Source organism: Danaus plexippus, chromosome 24 (assembly GCF_018135715.1).
Source record: "Danaus plexippus chromosome 24, MEX_DaPlex, whole genome shotgun sequence".
Taxonomy (NCBI): Eukaryota; Metazoa; Arthropoda; class Insecta; order Lepidoptera; family Nymphalidae; genus Danaus; species Danaus plexippus.
In genome coordinates, this window is record NC_083552.1 from 3098731 (window position 1) to 3124485 (window position 25755).

At 33.1% G+C, this 25755-nt stretch overlaps 1 protein-coding gene across 2 annotated transcripts in view; it reads left to right on the plus strand.

Moving 5' to 3' along the window:
• LOC116776052 (twitchin) overlaps positions 1–16720 on the plus strand; it is a 74144-nt gene extending 57424 nt beyond the window's left edge. The window contains exons 83-120 of one of the 2 annotated variants that reach the window (XM_061524226.1): positions 70–237; positions 313–465; positions 580–729; positions 853–1047; positions 1416–1620; positions 1702–1860; positions 2169–2373; positions 2497–2633; positions 2715–2924; positions 3004–3359; positions 3437–3557; positions 3735–3932; positions 4028–4147; positions 4396–4560; positions 4766–4936; positions 5358–5474; positions 5733–5898; positions 6192–6352; positions 6591–6749; positions 7401–7436; positions 8078–8285; positions 8815–9001; positions 9195–9349; positions 9623–9775; positions 10062–10191; positions 10458–10557; positions 11092–11257; positions 11527–11651; positions 12904–13099; positions 13308–13477; positions 13656–13774; positions 14285–14432; positions 14593–14759; positions 15072–15210; positions 15297–15399; positions 15485–15621; positions 15706–15869; positions 15945–16720. In XM_061524226.1, coding sequence (XP_061380210.1) covers positions 70–237; positions 313–465; positions 580–729; positions 853–1047; positions 1416–1620; positions 1702–1860; positions 2169–2373; positions 2497–2633; positions 2715–2924; positions 3004–3359; positions 3437–3557; positions 3735–3932; positions 4028–4147; positions 4396–4560; positions 4766–4936; positions 5358–5474; positions 5733–5898; positions 6192–6352; positions 6591–6749; positions 7401–7436; positions 8078–8285; positions 8815–9001; positions 9195–9349; positions 9623–9775; positions 10062–10191; positions 10458–10557; positions 11092–11257; positions 11527–11651; positions 12904–13099; positions 13308–13477; positions 13656–13774; positions 14285–14432; positions 14593–14759; positions 15072–15210; positions 15297–15399; positions 15485–15621; positions 15706–15869; positions 15945–16151 — 6126 coding nt within the window. In that variant the 3' untranslated portion in view covers positions 16152–16720. The remainder of the gene's footprint in view (positions 1–69; positions 238–312; positions 466–579; positions 730–852; positions 1048–1415; positions 1621–1701; positions 1861–2168; positions 2374–2496; positions 2634–2714; positions 2925–3003; positions 3360–3436; positions 3558–3734; positions 3933–4027; positions 4148–4395; positions 4561–4765; positions 4937–5357; positions 5475–5732; positions 5899–6191; positions 6353–6590; positions 6750–7400; positions 7437–8077; positions 8286–8814; positions 9002–9194; positions 9350–9622; positions 9776–10061; positions 10192–10457; positions 10558–11091; positions 11258–11526; positions 11652–12903; positions 13100–13307; positions 13478–13655; positions 13775–14284; positions 14433–14592; positions 14760–15071; positions 15211–15296; positions 15400–15484; positions 15622–15705; positions 15870–15944) is intronic. The other variant, XM_061524228.1, reaches the window with a different exon arrangement.
• Positions 16721–25755: the final 9035 nt, after the last annotated feature.

Here is a 25755-nt window from a genome sequence, read left to right on the forward strand (position 1 = left end):
ACTAAATATTTTATTTTAGAATACTTCTTTTAAATTTTCTTCCAATATTAAAATGTGTTGCTTGTACAGGTTTCATGGATTATAAACAACGAGGAAGTGTTCCCCGATCACCGCATCCGGTTCGTGACCTCTGACATCGACACGGTGTTCTTTAACTCTTGTGCCAAACGCTCAGACACTGGATCTTATACTATACAACTTATTAATAGTGAAGGATCTGATAGTGGAACCTGCAGGGTAAGTACATATTATTTTGAAATCATTCAATTATAATTAATATTTATTAATTTCAAAAAATATGTTCTTTTGTAGGTTTTGGTTGTAGATAAACCGTCTCCACCAGTGGGCCCATTGGAAGCATCGGACATTACTCCAGACACGTGCACATTGTCTTGGAAACCACCTCTAGATGATGGTGGATCTCCGATCACTAATTATATTGTTGAAAAGATGGATAGCACTGGGGTAATTTTTCTCTTATTTTAAGAAGTATTTGAATTTTAAATCTTAAAACAAATAAATCATGGAATGCAATTATTTTTAATAATTGTTTTTATTAACATTAAAATTATATTTTAGGTTTGGTCCAAGGCATCGTCGTTTGTACGAAACTGCCATTATAACGTGATGGGTCTGGAGCCGAATAAGAAATACACGTTTAGAGTACGCGCTGAAAACCAATACGGCGTATCCGAACCATTGACTATGGACGATTCTATCACTGCCAAGGTTATTAAACTATCTTATTTCTTTGAGAAATTATTCCATATAGAAAAACGTTATACTGTTAATGTTATTAATGTTATTTCTATTGAAACCCTTTACTAATTATTATTAATATATTAATTTCAGTTCCCATTCACGATTCCGGATCCACCGGGAGTACCTCGTGTGATAGATTGGGACGGCTCAACTGGTACCGTGGTTTGGGACCGCCCACGCTCCGATGGAGGAGCCAGGATACAAGGCTACAAGATAGAATTCAGAGACGTCCAGGATAACATTTGGACCGCAGCTGACTATCTCGTTAAAGACTGTAATTACCAGGTATGAGCTTGGTATAATAAATATCTAGTATTTTAAGTATAATTTATATAAACAAACAAAGGAAAAGCAAAGAAAAGTTTTCATTATCATTCACAGAATATATATAAAATTCAGGCCATTTTCATAACTAAAGAATATATTATCCACTGGTACGTTTTGAAATAGGTTGGTTCGAATGAAACAAGCAGGTTAAAAGAATAAATTCTTTACTCATGATGAATGTCAACAATTTTCTTTTATTACTTTCCTAATTATGTTTGTCCTAGCGGGGACCTATTCTGTGATAATTCCGCTAGGATTAATATCTTACTTTTTCCATTCTTCATCGAAAACAAACGAATAATAATTATGAAATTTCTGAAATACAGGCCTACAACCTGGAGCCAGGTCACGAGTACGAATTCCGTGTACGCGCCAAAAACGCAGCTGGGTTCAGTAAATATTCGGCTTCGTCGCAGCCGTTCCGAGTGCGGGCCCGCGCTGGTCCACCTTCCGCACCTCGTTCCCCTCGAGTTCTGCGCGTTGGCAAAAACTATGTCGACTTGGCCTGGGACGCTCCTACGTCCGATGGAGGTTCGTATAAATTAAAAGTGTATGTAATGTAAGCAATTGCACATTAATATTTTCACTAAAATATTTTTTTCATATTCATAGGTTCTCGTATAACCGGATATATTATTGAGAGGCGAGAAGTTGGCAGCTCAGTATGGCTCAAATGTAATGACTACAACGTTTTGGACACTAGCTACACAGCTCTCAGTCTCAGTGAGCGACAGGACTATGAGTTCAGGATCATCGCTGTTAACTCAGCAGGTAAGCTGAAGAAGTTTAAAGTAATGACAATTATCAATAAAAACATAATAATTATCTAGTTTTGCTTATATGAAACGTCTTTTTCTCTCAGGAACCATTATTTGTTTAGCTTTCGTATTTCACTTTGAGATTTATGTACAAACTCAGGCAGATCGTCAACGGGGTTAAAGCATTAGAATGTAATAAGTAGTCTTGTTTCATCACTGCCGTTTAAAATTGTGATGATTTGTAAAAACTTGGTAGACATCAAAAAATGTTTGTTTTGCCTTAAATGTTTAGATATGAAGATATTTATAATTAAATTGCAGGCAAATCAGAACCTTCCACATGCACAACGCCTGTCCGCACTGGTGAGGAGGTTGGCGGAGCGAAACCTGAATGGCTCAAACAGATGCCACCTACTATGTGCGCACCCCTGGGCAGACCCTTCACACTGGAATGCGTCGCTTCTGGCAGCCCTGTGCCCACTGGCCGCTGGCTGAAGAATGGACGAGAGATTGTCATGGGCACTAGGTTAGTGGCTTAAATAGCATAATCCCCATATAATATATTTTTTAGTATAGAGAAAAAGAGTACTTTTTACAAAAAGCTAATATTTATAGAGAAATATAAACTATTATGTATGTAACGTAACAGATTTATTGCGGAGTCTCGTGAAGGCACACTGAAATTGAATATCCTGGAAGCCACGGATGCTGATGAGGGTGATTACAGCTGTGAAGCCAGCAACAATCTGGGACACATCTACTGCACGGCCCATCTTAAGATTGGAAGTAAGTTTTATAAGATGTTTTTAGAACATTTTTATTGTAACCATTACACTTCTAACACATCTTATCACTCTTTTTCTTTAGATCCTCCGCGCATTATTCGCATGCCAGGTGACTTGCACCTTCCTGAACACGAAAACACGAAAATCAAGATATTATACACGGGAGATCAGCCCGCAGATGTTACCATCTCCAGAGATGGCCACAAACTGTCTGAGTCACCGCATTTCAAGTTCACAGTATTTGATGATTACATTCTAATCTTTATAAAGGACGTCACTAAGGATGACATGGGTAAGTTATCCTTCAGTGGTTTTATAAAAATGTTGTGATGAGAAATATAAATATATTTATTTTGTAATACCTTTTCTAGGATCCTACAAGATAACAATCAAAAACAATTCGGGTGAGATTTCCGACACCTTCTCAATAACCGTTACCGGTTTGCCCGGACCACCTCAAGGACCACTAGAAGCAACAGACATATCTAGACACACTTGCACTCTTGCTTGGAAGCCACCAGCATACGATGGTGGATTACCCATTACCCACTATGTTGTGGAAAGAATGGATATGTCCGGCACCACTTGGATAACCATTGCTTCTTCAGTTAGAGAGACTAAGTTCACAGTTCACGGTCTGACTGAAGGACAAGAGTACAATTTCAGGGTTCACGCCGCTAACGATAACGGCATTGGACCTGGCTTGGAAGGCGCTAATCCAATTAAGGTAAAATGAGACGACAGATATAGAAATATATTTACCTGTTCTTTAAGAACACTTTCTAATAATATAATTTTCTCTAGGCCAAAGCACCCTATGATCCACCCTCTGCTCCTGGCATTCCTAAGATCGTGGAAGTGGGCGGACACTTTGTCCATCTGGAATGGGAAAAACCCGAGAACGACGGAGGCGCTAGAGTGCAAGGTACACAACATAATTCATAATATAATGTTTTATATTCATTTTATTATTTTAATAACAATTGCTTCTAGAAGGGAAATTCCTTAAAACATTGAATATAGATATATCAAGTTATCCTTTGTAGAACTCATACTGTTTTATATAATGATATCTTAATTACAATTTTCAAATTATATCCAGGCTATTGGGTAGACAAACGCGAGGTTGGCTCGTCTAGCTGGCAGCGTGTCAATCCAACCCTTTGTGTACCAACGCAACTCAACTGCGCCAATCTCATCGAAGGCCGCCAGTATGAGTTTAGAGTCGTGGCTCAGAATGAAGCTGGTTTATCACCTCCCAGCACCAACAGCCAACAGGTCAAGGTTGTTGATCCTAAAGGTAATTTAAATCCCTACATTACTGTTATTGAGTCGCTGCCTTAGCCTTTGAAATATATTGTGTCATCGCTAAACCTTTTTAATATTATTTTTCAGCTGCCATACCGCCTGAGATTGTTAAGCCACTGCGTAATGCCAACTGTATTCAGTACCACAATGCCAAATTCACGTGCACAATCACTGGAGTGCCTAAGCCTACGATCTCGTGGTACAAGGGTGAGTATTATGATTTAAATCTGATGTAATAGGATAAGAAAATTTTTCCAAAGTGTTCTAAAGTAGCAACGGCGTTCTCCAAAAACTATCATCTCTGAGCAAATATATCTAAGTTTCTATTTATATTCTATAATGTTTCATAATAAAACATTTGAAAAAATAAAGAGAATCGTTGGTTAAGGACTCAACAAGAAGTAATAGTGTATCAAGAACTTACTTAATGTTAAACTCGAACAAATGAATTCCAGGCGCCAGGGAAATAACAAATGGTCCCCGTCACCGTATCTGGAGTGAGGGTGATAATCACTTCTTGACTGTTATGGATGTGTTCGGAGAAGATGCTGATGAGTACGTTTGCAGAGCAGTGAACAAGGCCGGTGCAAAGAGCACTAGGGCAGAACTGCTCATCATGAGTAAGTAATTTTGCAATTCTAGATTACTGTGAACGTATAATTACTGTAATAGTATTAGAAAGCCAACTTCAAACAGCATTTAAATCCAGAAACATTAAGTGTAAAAATAATTAAAAATGAGAACAATATATATAGTTTCTATTTACTTGTTGTAATGTTTTTATTTATTATAACCGTATTAAAATATAACCTTTGTTATTTTTAGCCGCTCCAAAATTGAACGTACCACCTCGTTTCCGCGACACTGCATACTTCGACAAAGGCGAGAATGTTATTATTAAAATACCTTTCACTGGACATCCCGTACCAAAGATCACGTGGGTGAGAGAGGGAGAAACCATTGAGTCAGGATTACACTATCATGTTGAGAGGAAAGGTGAGAATTTCGTACTCTTCATAATATTAATGTAAGACATATAGACAACCATTAAATAGCGTAACAGTAGCAAAGAAAAGATTATCTATATATTCCGTATAAAAAAATTGGTATGAAAAAATTGGTATATAGCATGATATCTTTTATTTTAACAGTTTGAGACTATGATATCTTTTATTTTAACTTTATTTGACAGTTTAAATTATGGAATTTTTAATGGAACACATACTCTCTGTGGCACACTATCAATTCTATCAGAATAAGATCAATTACATTTTTAATAACTCAAAGTTGTCATCAAAAACTAGAGACATGTTCATCTGATGAAATACCTATACCTAAAGAAAAATAAAATTATAACCTAACCCATAGTCTTGTTAATATTTTAATCATATTAATAAAATCGTTTTTTTTTTTACAGAACGTCACGCTATTTTGACTATCCGCGACGCCAGTAAGATGGACTCTGGACCGTACAGGATCACGGCTGAGAACGAGCTCGGTCAAGATTCTGCAACTATCAATATTTCAATAAGCGGTATACTTTATATTTTTTTTTAATTCAAAGAACACTATGTAAAGTAGCACATTTTACAATGATAAACATTTATATTATATATTTAAGAAGTTATCCAGGATTTCCAACGGGAACTCTCATCTCATAAACACTCTTTGTATTAGGAAATTCATAAATCCTGCATGCGACATTCTTCCGATGAAACAAATAGCTTTTGGGATAAAATTTTTGTGTGTTTTCAAAGCGTTAGTCTATAAACATGTCTCTTAATTTTTTTAGACCGACCTGACCCACCACGATTCCCAGCTGTTGACAATATTGGCGTGGAATCGCTGGCTTTGTCTTGGAAGGCGCCCGTTTGGGACGGTGGTTCAGATATCACAAACTACTTGGTGGAGAAGAGGGAACATCCCATGTCAAGCTGGATAAGAGTTGGAAACACCAGGTAATCATCATATAACACAGATTATGAAGATTTTTACAATGCAGATATAGTAGCTTGGTATTACTTACCTGTTGGGCATAATGAGGACTATTCTTTCGATATCTTTCGACATCTAGATAGAGAAGCTACAATCGGGTTTTGTTTTTTTTTGTTAATGGTATCTATGTAAGAGTGAACGGAACTAAAATCAGCAAATTAACATTCACATTTCATTATGATTTCATTGCAAGATTTTTTTAATTCAAAAAAGTAATACGAAGGCTGTTTGAACTCTATCTATCTACATTTATCAGGTTCACAACCATGGCCATAACGGGTCTGGCTGCGGGCAAGCAGTACGAGTTCAGAGTGTACGCTGAGAATATCTACGGAAGGTCTGAACCCAGCGAGCCTACAAGTCTGGTACAGACTAAGGCAATCGTCAAAAAGGAGTTCAAGAAGAAGGAATATCCAGGTTTGTGATTATATTCAACTTTATTGTTATCCTACGTGACATTTGATAAAACATTGCTCACAATTTGAACTAACCAAATGAAGGTAAGCAGATTATTATTTAATTTCACGTAAATCGTCCCAAATTATCCCAACCCTAAACTTGATCTCCTGAAAACCATTCAATGATACATTTATTAATATTGACAAAGGAAAGTATATTACGATTACGATAAATAAATTAAATTAATTTATTTTAGTTGACGAAACCGGAAAACGCATCCGCACCAACGCCGATCATGGGCCAGTAAAGGATTATGACAGTTACGTCTTTGACATCTACAGCAAATACGTGCCACAGCCAGTGGAGATCCGTACTTGCTCTGTATACGACAAGTATGATATATTGGAGGAGATTGGTAAGTCTGGAGATGCCCTTATAAATAGCGTATTTTGGCTTTTTAATGATTATGTTCTATAAATGTCGCGTTGACCTCTTTTTAAACTTTAAAGTAAATAATCGTGATATTCTTATAGATATTGTCATTTTCTAGTAGAATAGTTACTTGCTATTAATATTGAACATTAAAAATATAAATAGGTATCCATATTTATAACTTTTGTGTTCATGCTCAATGCTCATTTTGGATAATTTAGAAAGGTAAGTAACAACAGATTATATAAAGTTCTAAAATATAGATTATATTAAGACCATAGAGTTGAGAATGAATCACCGTAAGTAGTAGATACATGTAATATAGAAAAAGTAGTTTGAATTTAACAAAAGCACTCACTGGTAATGGTTTAAAAATACTTTAAAAAAAATTGATTAAGACATGACTATTAATAATATTTAGATAATAGACTAAAATGAACGTTTAAAAGACGCTCACAGAATCATAAAAATAAATAATTTAAACTAAAACGGTTAAATCACACACACACAAGCATGCTGGTAAAGCGTAGACATAAACTCACACGAAGTTGCTTGGGAGATAGACTTAACAGACTAACAGTAGCAGTTCAATATTGAACCTTATATTAGATTGAAACAATGTCGAATTTCGCAGGTGACTTCGTGAGAGCCAAACGGAAACCCCCCAGAGGTCTGTGTGTGATAGATGTAGTGCATCTCTTTCTATCTGCATCTCTCTCACACGTATATTATATACTATATATTATATATGTTATATAATAAAATATTATGACAATCGCTTCGAACGCACATGGAATTAAAAATAACAATATAAGAATATAAACCGATTCGTGTCGTAAAACTTACAGAGATCATATCCCAAAGCATTTAGGATTGTCATAATTTTCCTAGTACAAATGTCATATATTTTTTAAACATATATAAGTTTATATAAAATTATTCTATTCTGGGATAATTATAATAATCCTCTGCACATAATAAACAAAATTTTTTTTGTTATATATTCACACAACCGGACTTAAAAAAGATATATATTTATATAATTAGTTTTTTAATGCACGGTTTGCGCTTTATAATGAGGTTTTATATATTTACTCGATATTAAAAATCTATTATTATCAGCGCCTTATATAAGTACGTTATATGTAACCCAAACAATTAGCTTACACAAAAAACATTTTCGTAATCTAATTAAGAAGAGTGATTATTTATTTGCAATAGAATAATAAGTAAGATTTAAGAGCTAGAATAATTAAGAACTCACCGTATCCCAAAAACCACAATTCACATAAGGTACAAATACTGTTGTAGGCACAGGCGCGTTTGGTGTCGTACATCGCTGCAGAGAGAGGGCGACCGGTAACATCTTCGCTGCCAAATTCATACCTGTATCAGGTGCAATGGAAAAGGAACTCATCAAGAAGGAAATTGATATCATGAACCAACTTCACCACAGGAAACTCATCAACCTTCATGACGCATTTGAAGATGACGACGAAATGGTTCTGATATTCGAATTGTGAGTCTATTGATTTCTAATTTGTTTTTCAACAAAAACAAATATACACTTATAGTCAAAATAGCGACTATAAGTGGTATGGTGTCAATGCAAAATCTCTTTCAAATTTACAAAAAAAAAAGAGGATTTGATCAATGAGATTTTGTTCAGTGTCAATGGTTTATATTTTATTGACGCCTGCAATGAAATGGTATGTTTAAAGGCGTCAAACACTTACTTCTAAGTATTCGAGAGACAACTTGACCTTCACAATATAATCGACTCGACTTTCAAATATGTATTTATTTATCTGGTTCATGACAAGGGACTTCAGTCATCAAATGTCTGCATTTTACCCTTCACACTTTACATTTCGTATTTATTTGATAAACGATCATACTAAAATATGTAATAAAAATATTTTTAATCATTCTTTCATGCCTTAAATTTCTTATGCTATAAGCGTCAGTAAGTACAAGACTTTAGATGCTTCATAGTCCTATAATACAAAATAAGGAAAAGGACCAATACATGATTTTTTCCCCACTAGTTTGTCTGGCGGCGAACTGTTTGAGCGTATCACGGAACCAGGCTACAGCATGAGCGAGGCTGAAGCAGCTCACTACATGAGACAAGTGTGTGAAGGAGTAAGACACATGCACGAACAGAATATACTCCACCTGGATCTCAAACCAGAGAACGTGATGTGTACTACACGAACCGGTACTGATGTGAAGGTAAGGCTATTAAAAAAATTGTTTATCACAGTTTGGACTTGTTCCTTAAGATTCTTGAATTAAAGATGTTGATACACATAAGCATTATTTTTTAAATTTACACGTACAAAAAAATTCTAAATCAAAAACGTCTAATCTGTTAATATACAGCAAATTTCAAGAAATAGATGCTAAATCAGTTATATTGTCCCAGATAATCGACTTTGGCTTGGCCACCAAATTGGATCCCAACGAGGTGGTGAAGATTTCTACCGGCACGGCTGAATTTGCGGCTCCGGAGATCGTTGAACGAGAACCAGTGGGCTTCTACACGGATATGTGGGCCGTCGGAGTGCTGTCATACGTGCTGTAAGTTAGATAAAATAAGATTGATATATTTTTAGGATTTCGCATAGAAATTGTGTCGTTTGAGTATACAGGACTACCATCAAAAAGTTAGATGATAAAATTCAATATTAAACGATATAATATAAAATTGAAAAGATAACAAAGAAACGATATTTGTGCTTTTGCTTTTTTGCTATAAATATAATATTTCTTGAAACTAAGTATTGGATATATTTACATTAATACAACTATTTTAATATTCCAATATATTCACTATTGAATTGTTTTCGACAGGCTGTCCGGGCTTTCACCGTTCGCGGGTAACAATGACATCGAGACCCTGAAGAATGTCAAGGCCTGTGACTGGGAGTTCGACGAGGAGGCCTTCCAGCACGTGTCCGATGATGCCAAGGACTTTATACGAAGACTGCTCGTTAAGAACAAGGAGTGAGTGATCTTAATAACGATTTTAAACGTTAAATTTAAAAATAATGTCAATTTTCTTTAAAACGTGTTACGATTACAACAGGAAATGTTTGATTTAATATTTTTATAATATGTAAACTGATTTTATTAAAAATAACCCTAATTTCTTTCGGCTTGCGGTTATAAACATATAATTGTGAGAAACAAATATATTTTGTTATTAACCTTCCTTTTTTAGATAACAATACACACTTATTTAATAATTTTTCACAAAAAAAAAATATTCACGAAAATACCTTACTTTAAGGAAACGTATGACTGCCCACGAATGCTTGGCGCACCGCTGGTTGGCTGGTGATGCTGCAGCCACACGCACTGCCACGATACAAGCCCGAAGATACGAGAGAATGAGGGATAGATTACGCGAGAAGTACGAGGTATGGGCAAGTCACTTATTTTGTAGTCTAGGAATTTCACCTATATAAATGATTTAGATTTTTCGGTAGGATGCAGAGATTACATATATAAAGTAGCCACTGAACTTTAGAAGCGTTTTCTTATTTTATAGAAACAAAGATCCATACAACTAGGGCTTATAAAAATATAAGTCTAAACTAATAAAATTCAGTTGCCCCACCATCTTTCTCGTCATTACTGTAACGTCTATTCTATGCTCATTCAATTATCCTATTTTTTTTCATAGAACTGGTCCTCATTCGTTTTGCCGATCGGTCGACTAAGCGAGTACAGCTCTCTACGCAAACTGCTTATAGAGAAATGGAAGATATACGACGGACAATTCGGTAAGATTTTTGTTCATGTATCAATGAAATTGTTTCCCCTAGAGATGGACCTCGCCCAAAGATCGGCGATTAGATGCATTAAAATCTGTGTTTTTTTTTATATTTTCAAAAAGTTTTAGCCTAAAATTTCTTTAATATATCAAATATTTTCATTTTCTAATTCTTAACCAAATCGAAAAAAAAGAAGGTAGAAAAGAAATTTTGTATAATTTACAAGCATAAACATATATAATGAGATCTAAGACTTTCGCGAGTATCCATTTAAATAAAACTAATATTTTTCGAATTTACTACGCTAGTTTTTTTACTATAAATGTACTCTTTTATTTTAATTTTCAATCTCAACACTATTTTGCTTTTACATTAAAAATTATATAACATATGTATTCAAATTTAAATTAAGTTACTTATGATGAAAATATGGTGTTCTGAATTGAAGAATTCAGAATTTTATCCAAAAGACAATGTAGACATTGATTATACTTTTATAATCTTAAATAAATTCAAATAATTACGAGTTCATCTCGTCTCCAGATCGTCGTCAAGCCGCTCCTCGCTTCGTGATCCGTCCTCAGTCCGCCTTCTGCTACGAGGGTCAATCGGTGAAGCTCTACTGTCGTATCATAGCTCTGGCCGCACCAACTGTCACCTGGTCCAAGAACAACCGCGAACTCAGGCAGTCCGTTAAATATATGAAGAGGTTAGTATTTGTTGATGGACTTGTGTGATTGGGTACTTTCATCTCAGAGCTTCTTATAAGTAACATATATGACTACTATTTTTAAATTTATTCTTTTTTTTGTAATTTAAGTAAAGGTAAAGAAAATTTTGAAAAGCAAATTTTTTGTCCATTATCCTCCAGTGACTTTCCAAAAAATATCTTTAGTTTCTAAGTCATTTAATATATTTAGGCTATTTACGCGTTTCGTTCATGTTATTCTTTCCTCACGCTAAACGTTTATCACCCAGATACGCTGGTGATGATTACTACTTTATTATCAATCGCGCCAAGTTGGAGGACAGAGGGGAGTACGTGATCAGAGCTGAGAACCACTACGGCTCCAGGGAGGAGGTCGTCTTCCTGAATGTACAGCGTGAGTATAGAAATGAGTCTAAAACAAAAAGTCACGCGCGAGATAAGTCCCGCATATAATTCATAAATAACAGATTTTTTTTATAATTGTGCAGTGTCACAATTACGTTCAAATCTAATACCAATAAATTCTACATAAATATAAAGGACCAATAAGAAGGTAAATATTAAATAAATATTACGTCAAATATAAACGTAAAGTAAAATATATCGCCAATTAAACCATTAATTAGTATTTGAATTTTGAACTATTAAAATTACAATAATTAAAAATTACAGTTTAAGAAGGCATTTTTTTAAAGAGATGATTGTATAGGAAAATCAAGTGAGAATCGTTTGATTTCATTAAAGATTATTTACCACTCTTTCAATATGGGTAATCCGACATAGAAACCTATATAGTTCACGTTGTAAGTACTCCAAACTAACTTCATTGCTATTATGATCACCCAAACGCATTTAAACCGACGAAATCGAGCCAAACCCAACATTAATTATAGACCTACAAGCCAAAATGCCAATTAATAAATATGCCAGTTCAAAAGACAGCACAATGTCGCATGAGACCTCATATACAGTGTGGCTCATGATACATCAACCAAGTATTTATGTTTTACTGAAATATTTATTGGCAACAGACGTATTTATGTAACTAATCTTATTTCACTCTCGTCGCAACTCGCTGATAGACGTCAGCAACTGCTTTGTAGATAAATTGTCTTGAATTTCATTATTCATTTTATTCTGCAAGTGTACTATTAACATGCCTTATTGCGCTGGAAGTTATACGTGGTTGTTTATAATTATAACGTAATATTTATTAAAATAATTGTATTTTACTTTGTAATCACCAACAACAATCCGTCGTAACAGGGTATTATAAATACGAAGACATTATATAGGTCACAGATACAATGATCTATTCTTAAAGCTAGGTTCATTGGCTCTGTCTAAATGTCTTGAGCTTAACTAGCTATGAAGTGATATACGAATTGGCAATGGTAATGCTGTTAATATGCAAAATGTCAAACGAGACTCAAATTAATATTGTTTTATTATAATTTTAACATTCTCGAATTCTTCTCATATTTTATTATTAAAAGTCGTATTGTTAAAGTTTGTTAAATCATATTATTCTTTAATTACAAAAAAAGCTATAATCTAAATTATCTTTACCATCAAATCTATCGATTGTATTTCTTGTTGTATGATTTCAGTTTATTTCTATTTTCAATGTAAATTTTCATCTCCAGCGGTTCCCAAAGTCCAACGCCAACCCCCAGCGGAGGCTCCTCGTCGTCGCGAGGCCCTGCCGTATACCTTCTGGCAGGAGCACAGCGAGACAGCTCCTTCATTCACCTTCCAACTGCGACCACGTGTTATGCAGGCCAGGGACACCTGCAAGCTGCTTTGCTGTCTGAGCGGAAAACCAACACCCACCGTCAAATGGTACAGAAACTTAAGTTCTCTAAATTCTATTGTTGATTCATTTTAATGTGTTTGACAGTGATCGGCAGAAAGTTGCAGATTTGGAAGTATGAGAGCAAAAAATTACGATTTGCAAGAATTGTAGTGTCCTAGTATAAATTCCGTTTATCCCAGAAACGAGCACTATTTGATTGGAAATGAAACCAACGTTTTTTGTTTTTTTTTTTAGGTTTAAGGACAAGCGCGAGCTGTCCAAATACGACTACTCTATGTCACAGTCTGATGGTGTCGTGACGATGGAGATCGTGGATTGTCGTCCGTCAGACAGTGGCCAGTACTCGTGCGTAGCGACCAACATACACGGAACAGACGAAACCAGCTGTGTCGTTATTGTTGAGGGTATAAAGAACAATTTTCTTAAATAATTTTCATTCAATAAAAGTACGGATTTTAATCTAGCAACACTTACCTTATGTTACCACATCCTAATTTATTACCGAATATAGATAAGGATGTCGTGTAAACGTCAATCAAATATTAGATTGCAACTAAATAATGACATATTAATTGCCAATAGGTGAGGTCCAAACAGAAGAGCAAGCAGCGCTAGCTCACAATCTTCTCTACTCCGGAGAGAGACGTTATATCGAGAAGCCACTCAAACCAGCTCCACCACCAATAATTACTAAGACCAAGGTATGGACTGATGAATTGGAAAAAATATGCTTTCATTCTAATTAAACATTTATTCTTACATGTACTTGCTTAATAAAATTGATAGGACAATGTAATACATTTTTCTTTGGACCATTGTTTACTATCTTATTTACTCTAGATTTCATGTAATTATAGTACAAAAATTTATTAACACTAACGCATATCGCCTTAGTTTATACTGGTATTGTAATGACAGCTTTGTACCTTAACTGTAGAGTTCAAATCTCGATGGTATAAAAATCAGTTAGAAGGGTACTTATTTCAAGCAATATCTGGTTATGGAAATGTGGTTTAAACCTTCATCATATTGAGTAAATTTTTATTTATATAACCTATTTCAATAATGTAAAGCGGTAAATTAAATAACGAAGCATCTCCATATTGGGGAATCCGCGACTGTAATTTAAAATAAAATTGGCTGTTGCGTTTTTTTTGGAATGCCGATCAAATAAATGTGCATATAAGTATCACTAGAACCACTATTTCCAGGTGACTATCGATCCTCCGAGCAAGTCAGGACTCAGACCGAAGTATTCACCACAGACTTCAATGGAGGCTAGCAAAAATAAAAAGTATGGCGCAAGATTAGAATCAGACACCGGCTCCAGGTCTAGGAGCGCTACTAAGGAATTAATATGTACGTAGTTAGTATTTAAGTTATTAGTGGCACGATGAGATAAGCGATAGAAGAATAATGAATGGAAATGAAATACGTTTTGCGAAATTTATATACAGTCCGTAACTTACGTAATTAATTCTTAACGGATAGTAGTTATTATATTTTTATACTTCTTCAGTACCGGCGTCGGATGCTTCGATGTCATCTCCCCACTTCGCCCGTTCATTGCCGGACTCGTGCAGTGCTCGTGACGGAGCGCCTCTGCTGTTGTCGTGTGCTGTTCGCGGGGATCCCCAGCCATCTGTGTCCTGGTTCAAAGATGGACGTCCACTCGTCTCGTCTGAGGTAATCAGAAATATTCATTCACATTTAATAACGTACCATGATGAATGCACATGTAACATTTCAATAAATCCTTTGCTTGTTTCCATATGTTATAAAAAAAAAATCAAGCAATAATACAAAATATGTTGCTATATTTATATATTTAACTACCAAAAATATCTAATCTATTTTCTTGTATAATACCATTGCACTTATTGAATTACTTTTTATGCAATGCTTGACTACTTCCGATAAAAATATGGTCTAACTACACCATCATTAGATTGCCGTTAACATGATATTATATAATTTGTTTTTAATGAAATCTCTTAGGTGGTTGATCTGAAGTATAAGAACGGCGTGGCCTCGCTTGCCATTAACGAAGTGTTCCCTGAGGATGAAGGTGTTTACTCACTGAAAGCAACCAATAGTCAGGGAGAAGCCGAAACTAAATGCCAGGTGTCTGTTAAAGGTAAGCTAATTCAAAACGATTGCTCCTTTAATTCGTATTTTTACGTTTTACGTTCTAACTTTATGCCATATTTCAAACAATTGTAGGCACAGCTGATGTAGCCGTTGTCAAAGATTCTCCACCAAGGATAGTAGACCACGCGATCTCACAGGTCGTCGATGACGGACAGCCGGTGACGCTCTCTTGCAGGTAAGTCAGTCACAAAGAAATATTATTATCAATAATTGTTACAAGGTATTTTTTGTGTTACTTGAGCTCATTTTTTTCTTTCTAGAATCGCGGGCGCAGAGCGCTTCGATGTAGTTTGGCTCCATAACAACAAAGAAATCAAGCCATCGAAAGATTTCCAATACTCGAGCGAAGCTAACATACACAAATTGCATATCGCTGAAATATTCCCCGAAGATGCCGGTGCGTAAAGTTCAATGCATTTTCATATAACTTTTTTATTTATTTTCAACTAATAAATATAAATTATGAAATATCATTATGCAGGAGTTTACACCTGCGAGGCCTTCAACGACATGGGCGAGTCATTCTCGTGTTGCACACTAGTAGTGCGCGCTGGAGAGACACCACCACTCAACTACACAGCCTTCCCAGCATCCGCTACCGTCGCAGCAGACGAGCCAGCCGTCTTCAGCGCTGAGCTGGACAAGGTAGTCTTACAACATGTCCTAAATCATTATTTCCATTATATCTAACTTTATTTAAACGCTCAATTCCTCAAACAGCCACCACTCCAACTCAACTGGCTGAAGGACGGGAAGCCGATCGATGAATCCTCGAACAGATATAGATTCACCATGGAAGGCACATCCCGCTATCGCCTGGAGATTGTGAAGTGCAACGCTGATGATAGCGGACAGTACCAAGCCCGCGCCGTCGCCTCCAAAGGAGACTTCCTGGCCGCTTTCTATCTTAACGTAATCGAAAATTAAATCGAAATCTCAAACATGGACTGACAAACATGGGACTCGAGTACTAACCTTGAGGGACCCCAAACGATTTTACTATATTATATGTCTTACATTAATCACCGATGCGAATTTTAATAACTGGAAACGATTTTTATACGACTCGGAGTTTAGTGTAAACAGGTTTTTTTTATATGAAATTATTATTTATTAATTTATTAAGTAAATGTTAAGTGTTACCCTATCAAATGCGTACGAGGAGTCGCTTGGAGGGAATCCTGCGTTCTCCAGTCACTGTTTCAAGTTAATGTTATCTTGTTTAATGATTTCATATCTCTATATATATTCACCTAACATATTTATTGCAGCTTCTGGATTAAAGCTTGGTGTTAATGAATGTTAGCTTAGATTCCGCTTGGTTCCAGTGACGATCTCCCAGATATTCTGTCTGCCACCACAGATTATCTCGGAAAGGGTCGCTCGTCCCAGGTGGAGTCTACTTTTTTTTATATATTTAACGGTAATATTTAATTGTAAATAATTTGTATCATGTGACCGCATAATTTATAAATAAATATGTATTATTTAAAAAAAAATTAAAGTATTTTATTCTTTTTCCCATGATATCTTTTTGTATCGCTAATAAGAAACTTAATAATACAATTGGAATTTTATTTATCACCTTCGTGTACTTCAGCTCATCTTTTTGCGTAATTGTAAAAAACTTACTTTATGTTACGAAAAAAAAAGTTAAAATTTTATATATTATTTAGACATCACAATCGTCAAGCCTCACAAGTGCGACATCTAGCGGCGGGAAAACCTGAATTCTATATTTTGTTCACTAGATGGCGTGAGTTTGACGTTATACATGTTTTAAGATGAATATTATGTTAAAACATTCGCAATAAAATCAAACAAAGAATTCATACGCTGTATATGAGAAGCAATGTGTGATGCCCATAACATATAATAGCCGACATCGCTGCAAGGACACAAGCAGAATGTGTATAAATAAAACAGATAGTCATAAAAATGGATTAATGAAATTTTTATTTGAAAAAAAAAACATCGCTTTAAAATGAAGGAAGCTGAAGAAGTCGAGGAGCGTTCTATTTACGACTCGGTTTGCGGATACGATCGTATTATTCTATAACAATAATTTAATTTCGCTGTTTTTGTGAAACGTCCGTCTGAAGCATCTTTGAGTTAAAGATATCACTTATGGGCTATAAAATTACAATTTTCTTAACTCATTTTGTTCTTACAGCGTTAATTCTTTTATATATTTTTTTAGTTTACGTGAATATTTGATATAATTCCTTTGTAATAACATTTCTAGTAACATTTTAATGTTTACCAATTTAATCTTGCTCAAAATAGAAGCTGTATTCAGTGTAGCATAATTGAAATATTTTTTCAGTGCTTTAAAACCAAAAAAACTAAGTGGTCATTCTTCGTTACTGGAGATTTTACTTTACGTGAGTAATATAAATTAATTTACCAACAAAATTAATAGTTTTCATGTTAATTGAAAGCCTAATAACAATATTGTTTATTTAATACATCATTCTAAATCATATTCCTATATTTTCTTTACTACAAATATTCAATTATTATCCATTGATAATTTTACAGAATATTTCACGGATGCCCCCAAATAAACAAACTATAATAAAGTGACGTCATAAGTTTCCGACTAAACATTAAACAAACATACAAACAAACTTAAACTTCATGTATTTAACGTATAGACACAATATAAATATTCCCAGTAATAGAGCGAGTAGAGCCGCAGCCAGCGCTTGTATGCCACATCAAACCGAACGTGACTTAGCACATGTTGCATTCAAATACTTATTTAAAATATGAAATCCTCGAGAAACGAGTCGAGATATAATTTTTTTTTTTTTATTATTATTTTCAAATCGATGCCTCGAATGACGCGGCAGTGTATGTGAGAGACGATTTTGTTACAAAAACCTTTACAACACGAACCTACAGACGCGAAATTATATCAAAGGTCGGGTTGAAGTTCACTCTAATTCATATAAAGCAGGTTTTTGGGTTCCTTACTATGAAATATATTGAAATTTTTAGTTTATTTTTTTCAATATCATTCAATCGGTTAATTGGTTTAAGAATTGAATCGATTTATATGAACGCGGATATACTATCGACAGACTTATACTTTAAGATTTTATTTATACGTATGTTAATATATTTGTATAATTTTAAATAATTAATCTTTAACAGTAAAGTGTTCGGGAGATAAGTACAAAACAAAAATAAAATTCTTAATACATCACTCTGTTGTGGTGAGCTTAGTGAGGACACGAAAAGATATTTTATATAGATAGAATTATATGTATGTGTGTGTGTGTGTGTGTGTGTTTGTGTGCGTGCAACATTGACATCGTTTTAATATGTTAAGCGATTAATTCGACTATATAAAAAATATATATAATTTTTTTAAAATTTTCATTACTATACAATTACTTTCATCTTAAAAATGATTTATAAAGTAACATTATATATAAATATACTATATATCATATCACATCCACGATAAATGAATGAAACCAGAGCTCACAGCCAAGTAAGAAACTCAAAAACGTAATGATTCTTAAAAAATGTATCTCCGCTCAGCTCGTTTATAATAAGACGGACAAAGGAACGTATTCCATCCAAAAAGAATGATCCCGCGATAAATATTGAAATATGAAATGGTGATGTTGTACTTTGTTTTGTTTTGTTCTGTTTTTTTTTTACCTTTGTTTTATTTGTTATACCCATTTCAATACTTAATGGAACACTTGATGAACTTGACATTAACTTTGTTGTGTCCCGATTTTAACAAAGCATTATAGAGTTATTGAAAAGCGTAAAGATTATTTCTGTTTGATTTCTTTACGTTTGGACGATTTCGATTTTTTATTTAGATACTAAGATACAAATAAATATTAATATATAAATATTATTAAGTGAATGTCATATACAAAATATTCATCATACAAACTAATCAGAAGAAAATATTTATATTTTATTCCTTACTATACAGTAGTACCCTAACACGTGTTCCCTAAGTTTACCTAAACACAAATAGTTTGAACGAAGTCCATTAATCATTATCAATTTATTATAAATCATCATCAACTTATCTCAGACGAATCTTGAATGAAATTTTTACTTTCGGTTTAACGTCTAAACCATACCTTACTAATGGTATTACTTAATAAAATCCTAGGTTTCCTATTTGGGAGCTAATTATAGGAATTCAATACAAAATATTATTTAGTGTGAGCTATTTGATGAGCAAGAATGGATTTGAAATTTTCATAATATCGACGCCGGTGCGAATGAAGCTATAATAACGTCCAAAGGGGGGTACCACTAAATTTTATAATCCAAGGTCACTGACCCGCCCCATTGTCTCTGGTCTAAAGGGCGTCTTAAAGACCCAAAAAGACCCCATTCCATCATTGTGGTGCTGTCGTTGATCATTTTACGGGGGAAAAAAAACTCAAAAAAAAAAAAATCCTCCGTCCCTAAATTGAATCCCGGACGGACAAAGAGTTTCGGATATTTTTGTGGTTTTTGGACTTTCCTCTTTCTTTATTTGGTCGTCTTGCGTTGCGCCAGAAATATGTTTCCTTTAGAAAAGTATTGAATATTAGTCATTTACAGAATATTACATTTTATAGCAAAATTTATTATATTTTTGACGAAAGGTATTTCTAATATTACAGCGTAACTTTAATGAATGTTTGTACGGTCATACAAAAATTACTAAACCAGTTGGGTTGGATGGAATTAAGGAAGCTGTGTCTAAATAGCACAAAGATGCGGTTCATCCTATTATCTCAGACCAACACTTGATGATCCATTGATAAAAAAACAGACTGTTAAGAATATATAATGTTATTATAATTTAGAAATAAATATAAATTAATTTTAATTAGATTTATAAGTCTTATATAGACACTAATTTTTTTTTTAAATAAAGTCGATAGACAAAGAGTGTACTGATACTATAATTGTAGGTAGAGTATATATATAAAGATATCTAAAAAACACAGCCCAACCCAAACAACAATACCAACAAGTCAGTTTAGTTCACCAAATCTACAAAATCATAACCTAACTACGATTTGATATTAAACTAACTAACCCAATAGTTACAGTCGCACTGACTGAATTAGCGCATCCTATAACACGGACCCAATCTATTTATACACACGGCCAATGACAAAGGAGTACGGACAGACATTACAACAATGTTCTTATTTATAAGTAAAATATGTATTACATCCGCGAGATCGCGATGCCTTCACCCATACATATGAATTTTATGAAACGAGACTAGGATGCTGTGGAGACGACATTGATTGTGCATATTTATGTTTGTATAAATATGTTACATATATCAACACCACTCCATATATATATGTCATTATTTTCGGTGTGTATTGATTGAATTTGTTCATTGTTAATAAAAAAATAATGTGATATTTAAGATGTATATAGGAATGATATCGAATGTATTTTTTTGTATATAATATTTTTATATGTATATATATAATGTGTAGGTATGTTAAATAATATAATGTTATTAGTGTGTATCGTCTGTATCTGCGCGCGCGCACCCCGGCGGCCCGCGGCGACGTGCATCGATTTATGCCGATACTCGATAATTAAAAACAATCCGCCATATTCCTTTTTGTATTTCCTTTTATTCCCGTTTTTGCCGTTCCTCATTTGATTGTCTTTTGAATCTTTTTTCCCGCCATGTCGGACTCGCCGCTCTTACAATGCGTTATTCGTTCGCATTGAGACGTTTTAATATAATTTTTATAGTTTGCTGGCCATCCGACGTTTCTTTGTTATTTAAATACGTTTTTTATCTTATATATATATATATATATATATTATATATATTATTGTCTGTAACTCGTTTATTCGTTTCCCTAATAACCGAATCACTATCTATTGATGTATGTTTTTTTTATGTATTTTTTCCTATATTTTGATTTATTACGTAAGTTACGATCTCATTAAAGGCAGCGTTTAACGAACCGCCATTGTATATTTCCCATTTGAACTGGAAAAAAATCAATATTGACCCCTAACAAAGCAAAATTTTGCACTTTTTTTTTTTTAATTTAGACGACAAAAAATTTATAAAAAGCGGTCCAGGTGCTGTAAAAGGGTTAAGGATGTTCTATCCTGTTCGCTCTTTAAGTCTTTTTTTTTCTCTCTCGCTCTATAACCCTTTATAGGGGTGTTTTTTGGGTCAAATCTGGTATTTTCTCATTGATTCTTATAAATAATGAGATATTGTATTATGTTACAGTTCTTTGTTGTGAACTATGGAACTTAATATATTATAAGTTTGGAAGTTTTTGATAGCGTACGTATTTATTTTTTCAACTTTCTAGCATGTGTGTTATAAAAAAAAAACTAAATTTATACTAATATAATTATTTTAAGCGATAATATATTATGATTATATTTTTGTACATAGACATTAAGATTTGTGTCTTGGTGTAGTTTTCTCTTGAAATAAGTGAGTGGAACATAGTAAATTAATATACATTTATAATTATCTTTTTAAACAGAATGATTTACACTTATTAACGTGTCAACGAGCAAATTTTTGCACTAAGAGTCATAACTATAGGAACTTTTTCAAATATCTAAGCTGAATAGCTTTAGTCATCAACCTACGTTTAAAAAGTCATTTCAATTCTAAATTCAAAATTAGGAAACTAACGGTACTACAAACATGACGCGCTAAGCCCAATTGTCTTCCATGACTGACGCCCACAGCCGAATCCTAAATAACAAACGAGAAAAAATAATTAATTAGAATTGTAATTGTGTAATATGCGCCCCGCCATCTTATGAACATCTGTTATTGTCAACACACCTGAGAGTAGAGTCGTTATCTGTCTCTATCATACGTAACAATAATCACACGTGTGAGATAAGGATAGTAAGTGTGAATCAGTTCGAACAAGATGTGGAAGTGACAAAAAACTCACGCTTCCTGTGTCTTTCGAATCATTTGAAAAAGGAATAATGTTTTTACAGAACAAGCAAATGATGCAGATAAAACTTATGTTTAAACAAATTCTGTTTTTTTTTTATTATTATAAAAAAGAGTAACGCTAAGTTAATTATAAAAAGGCACATTTATATATTCATTAAAAATACTTTAAATATTTAATATATATATATATATATATATATATTTTCCAACTTAAAAAAAAATTGGGATGAAATATAATTACCTACTACTAACTATAAGGGACCACAAAGAAGTATTCAGTCGTGAATGGCTTAAGGATCTATACGTAGAAAAACTTATTGTTCTCCCTTTACAATATACTAACTAATAAGTATAATAAATCGACAAAAATAAACCTAAATTACATATTTAAATTGTTACTTTTTAAAACATACATTAAACAGACATTTTTTTCCTATTTACAATTAATCTTTCTGACTCCTTAAACGATAACACATACTATTAAACTCTTTGTAATAAGTGTAAATTTAAGGCATATCCAATAAATAATTTAAATCTCTATTTATAAATAAATTGATATTATTATTATAACTTCTACAAACAATAAACGTTCTAGAACAATAGAAGGAGGTCTAGAAACATCTTTCACAAATTATCTGATAACTTTACATATACTTTCCTAGCTTCAAAGTTTTGACGTATTCCATACAATGAAGACTTTTTAACAATTCGAAAATAGAATGTTTTTAACTTAACCCTTCCATATTTGACAAAAAAGAGTTTTTATATTTAGAACGCGACGCGGACGGAATGAGAATTGAGTTCTTTTGAATTTAGAATATGTTCAAAAATGGAACTTTGAAATATGGATTAAGGAATTTGAATAACAGATCTATCGTATACGCTGATGTTAACATATTATAAAGTTATGCTTTGTATTGATATATTTTCTTATATTATTTGATAGTGTGCTCTATAATAATTATTATTTTGTTTACACGTAGTTTGTAATGTTATTTGTTACTTGTGACTTTTTTTAAAACTATTTTAAACATCGTCTTTCATTTCTTATATATTAACAAAGTGTTGGTGAGTTGAAGAAACACAATGCTCCACGTCTATTAAATTGTTGTTTTTTAAAAATAATATTATATTATTTTCAAATAAAATATCACAAATTATTTATTTTATAGAAGGGCTAAGTATCAAGCTAATATGGTTTTGAAAGATTTTCGATAATGAAAGCAGAATAATGGTTTTTTTTTTTAATTTGGTTTTTTTTTGAACAACTATTCCTGTCTGTAAAAAAAATGAAATGTAAGTATAGATAAAAATAATCGATTACAACAAAGAATAAAAAAACGATCGTCTATAAATATCGTACTCTTGTAAATTAATATAATTTAAATAAATACAGGATAAAATATTTATCTTGGAATTATAATTGAAATTTGTCTTGGAATCTTTGGAGAATAAGTTTACAAGACGTTGACCTAGCAAGGGCGAAAACTCACTCCCTTATAGAATCTCACGTAGATATTAAATATATATTTATATATAATACATAATTTTAATAAAAAATATGCTAACAATAGATCCATCAAAACTAAGAAATTTTTAAGTAGGTAAACATAGCATTAAACTTAAGTCTCTAAATTTTGTTGTTAAAAATCTAGGAAAACGGCTCTACGAAGGAATTAAAAAGGAGTTTTACTTACCCTAATATCTTCAAGGAATGAGATCGGTTTTTACACCTAAAAATTGATGAAAAATAACAAAAGAGGTTTGTTAGGAATTTCTACTAAAATTTTCATTCATATATTGAATTATTTTAGTATTGCAATATTTGTATAAGGTTAGCTTTAAAAAATCGTAACAGTATTTTTAACCCCATCATTAAATTTTATCTCAGATCCCATCATATCGAATTTCAACCCTTGCTTCAATGTTAAAGGGTAGTTTTGAAATAGTGTCGTAACGTTATAATATTTTGACAAAACTGCGGAATCACGTTACATTGGCAGAAAAAAAATAAGATTTTTTACTCGAAAAACCGTTTCCTTATTCCGCTTGAATTTTTTGTATCTGTGAATTAACTGCTTCAGTTAATATCAGCTTCAACGGAACTAAATTATTTTAATAATAAAGTAAACATTATTATTATTATTATTATTCATCTTCATAGAATATCGTAATATTCGATACAATCAAAATACATCTGACTACAAATGTAACATACACATAAAACTTTCATATCCACCAATATGAATTCCGTCCGCGAATACCACAGATAATAAAGAATTATTAATTAAAAAAAAAACATAAAACAAAACAATTCGATAACAGACGCCGTGTAAAAAATAATGTTGAAAATGTCCAAATATTTGTTATTAAATAAAACGGCCGTAGAATGCGGCGGACGTTATTAATTTTCAAAAATTTAAACAAAACTGACATATCTCGGTCCGTGAACAATGTCGACGGGAGCGCGGCGAACATTTTTGCGTTCCATTTTTGAAAACCCGCCTTTCGTCAGTCGAACAAGCTGGCGAATATTTGAAATTATGCTTAGGAAAAAAACATTATCGCAATAGAATTATAAACGAATAAGTTATTTTATTTTTTAATATTAAACATAAATACATTTATTATATTCGTGTCATAGGATTAAATTAAATCTTCTATTATAATGACTACATTACTATAATAAAATATTATATGGCGATTTTTATGTAACCTAAAATAAATGTTATGTTTTAAATGGGATAGCATTAATTTATCACTAATTAATTCCAATGTACGAACCATTAGCGTTGTTGTATGAAATGAAGACAATGTCGATAAACAATTTGACTTTGTGAATTTTGTTTGTTTTTTGTCCCGTACAATTTTGTGAAGTGAACGCCGCTAACTCTAATTATACCTATTTCGATGGCGATCGCTTTTTGTGTCATTGTTTATAATTTATCGTTAAAATTTTTAAAACTGAAAGTTTTTAGTTAAAAATTTTCGAGTGATAGGGGTAATTTATTTTGTACTTTCTTTTGTTAAACGGAATTTTTAAATTTTGTTTCGTTTCACTGGAATTGGAAATCGATTTTTTTTTTTTGTTTTCATTGTTTTAGGAACTGGGTTTTTTATCATTCAGCATAACTAATAAAATAATGATCTAATCATATATTTTTTATTAATCAGAGTCATTGTTAAATATATGAATAAAAAGAAATAAATAACCATATATATAATTTTTTAATTCAATGATATTTCCATATTCATATTCGTGTGTTTAACAATAGTTTATTGCGTATTATTAAAATTGCTATTTAACCCTCAAAGATCACTGGGGTCCCGTATGACCCACCTGCGGAATCTCAAGACATAACGGGCATTCACAAAGGGTCGACCCTCGCCCTGTGTCTGATCGCGAAAAAAAAATTGACAAAAAACTGGAAAGATGGCAAAGGTGTCTCAATTTTTAACAAATGCCCTTCCAAGGTTAAGACCCATGAGAAAGAGTTAGGGCGATGTATTCTAAGTTTTTTAACCCATAACTGTATTTGGGGGATGCGAATAGTTTAAGAATTCACCCCTTTTAGG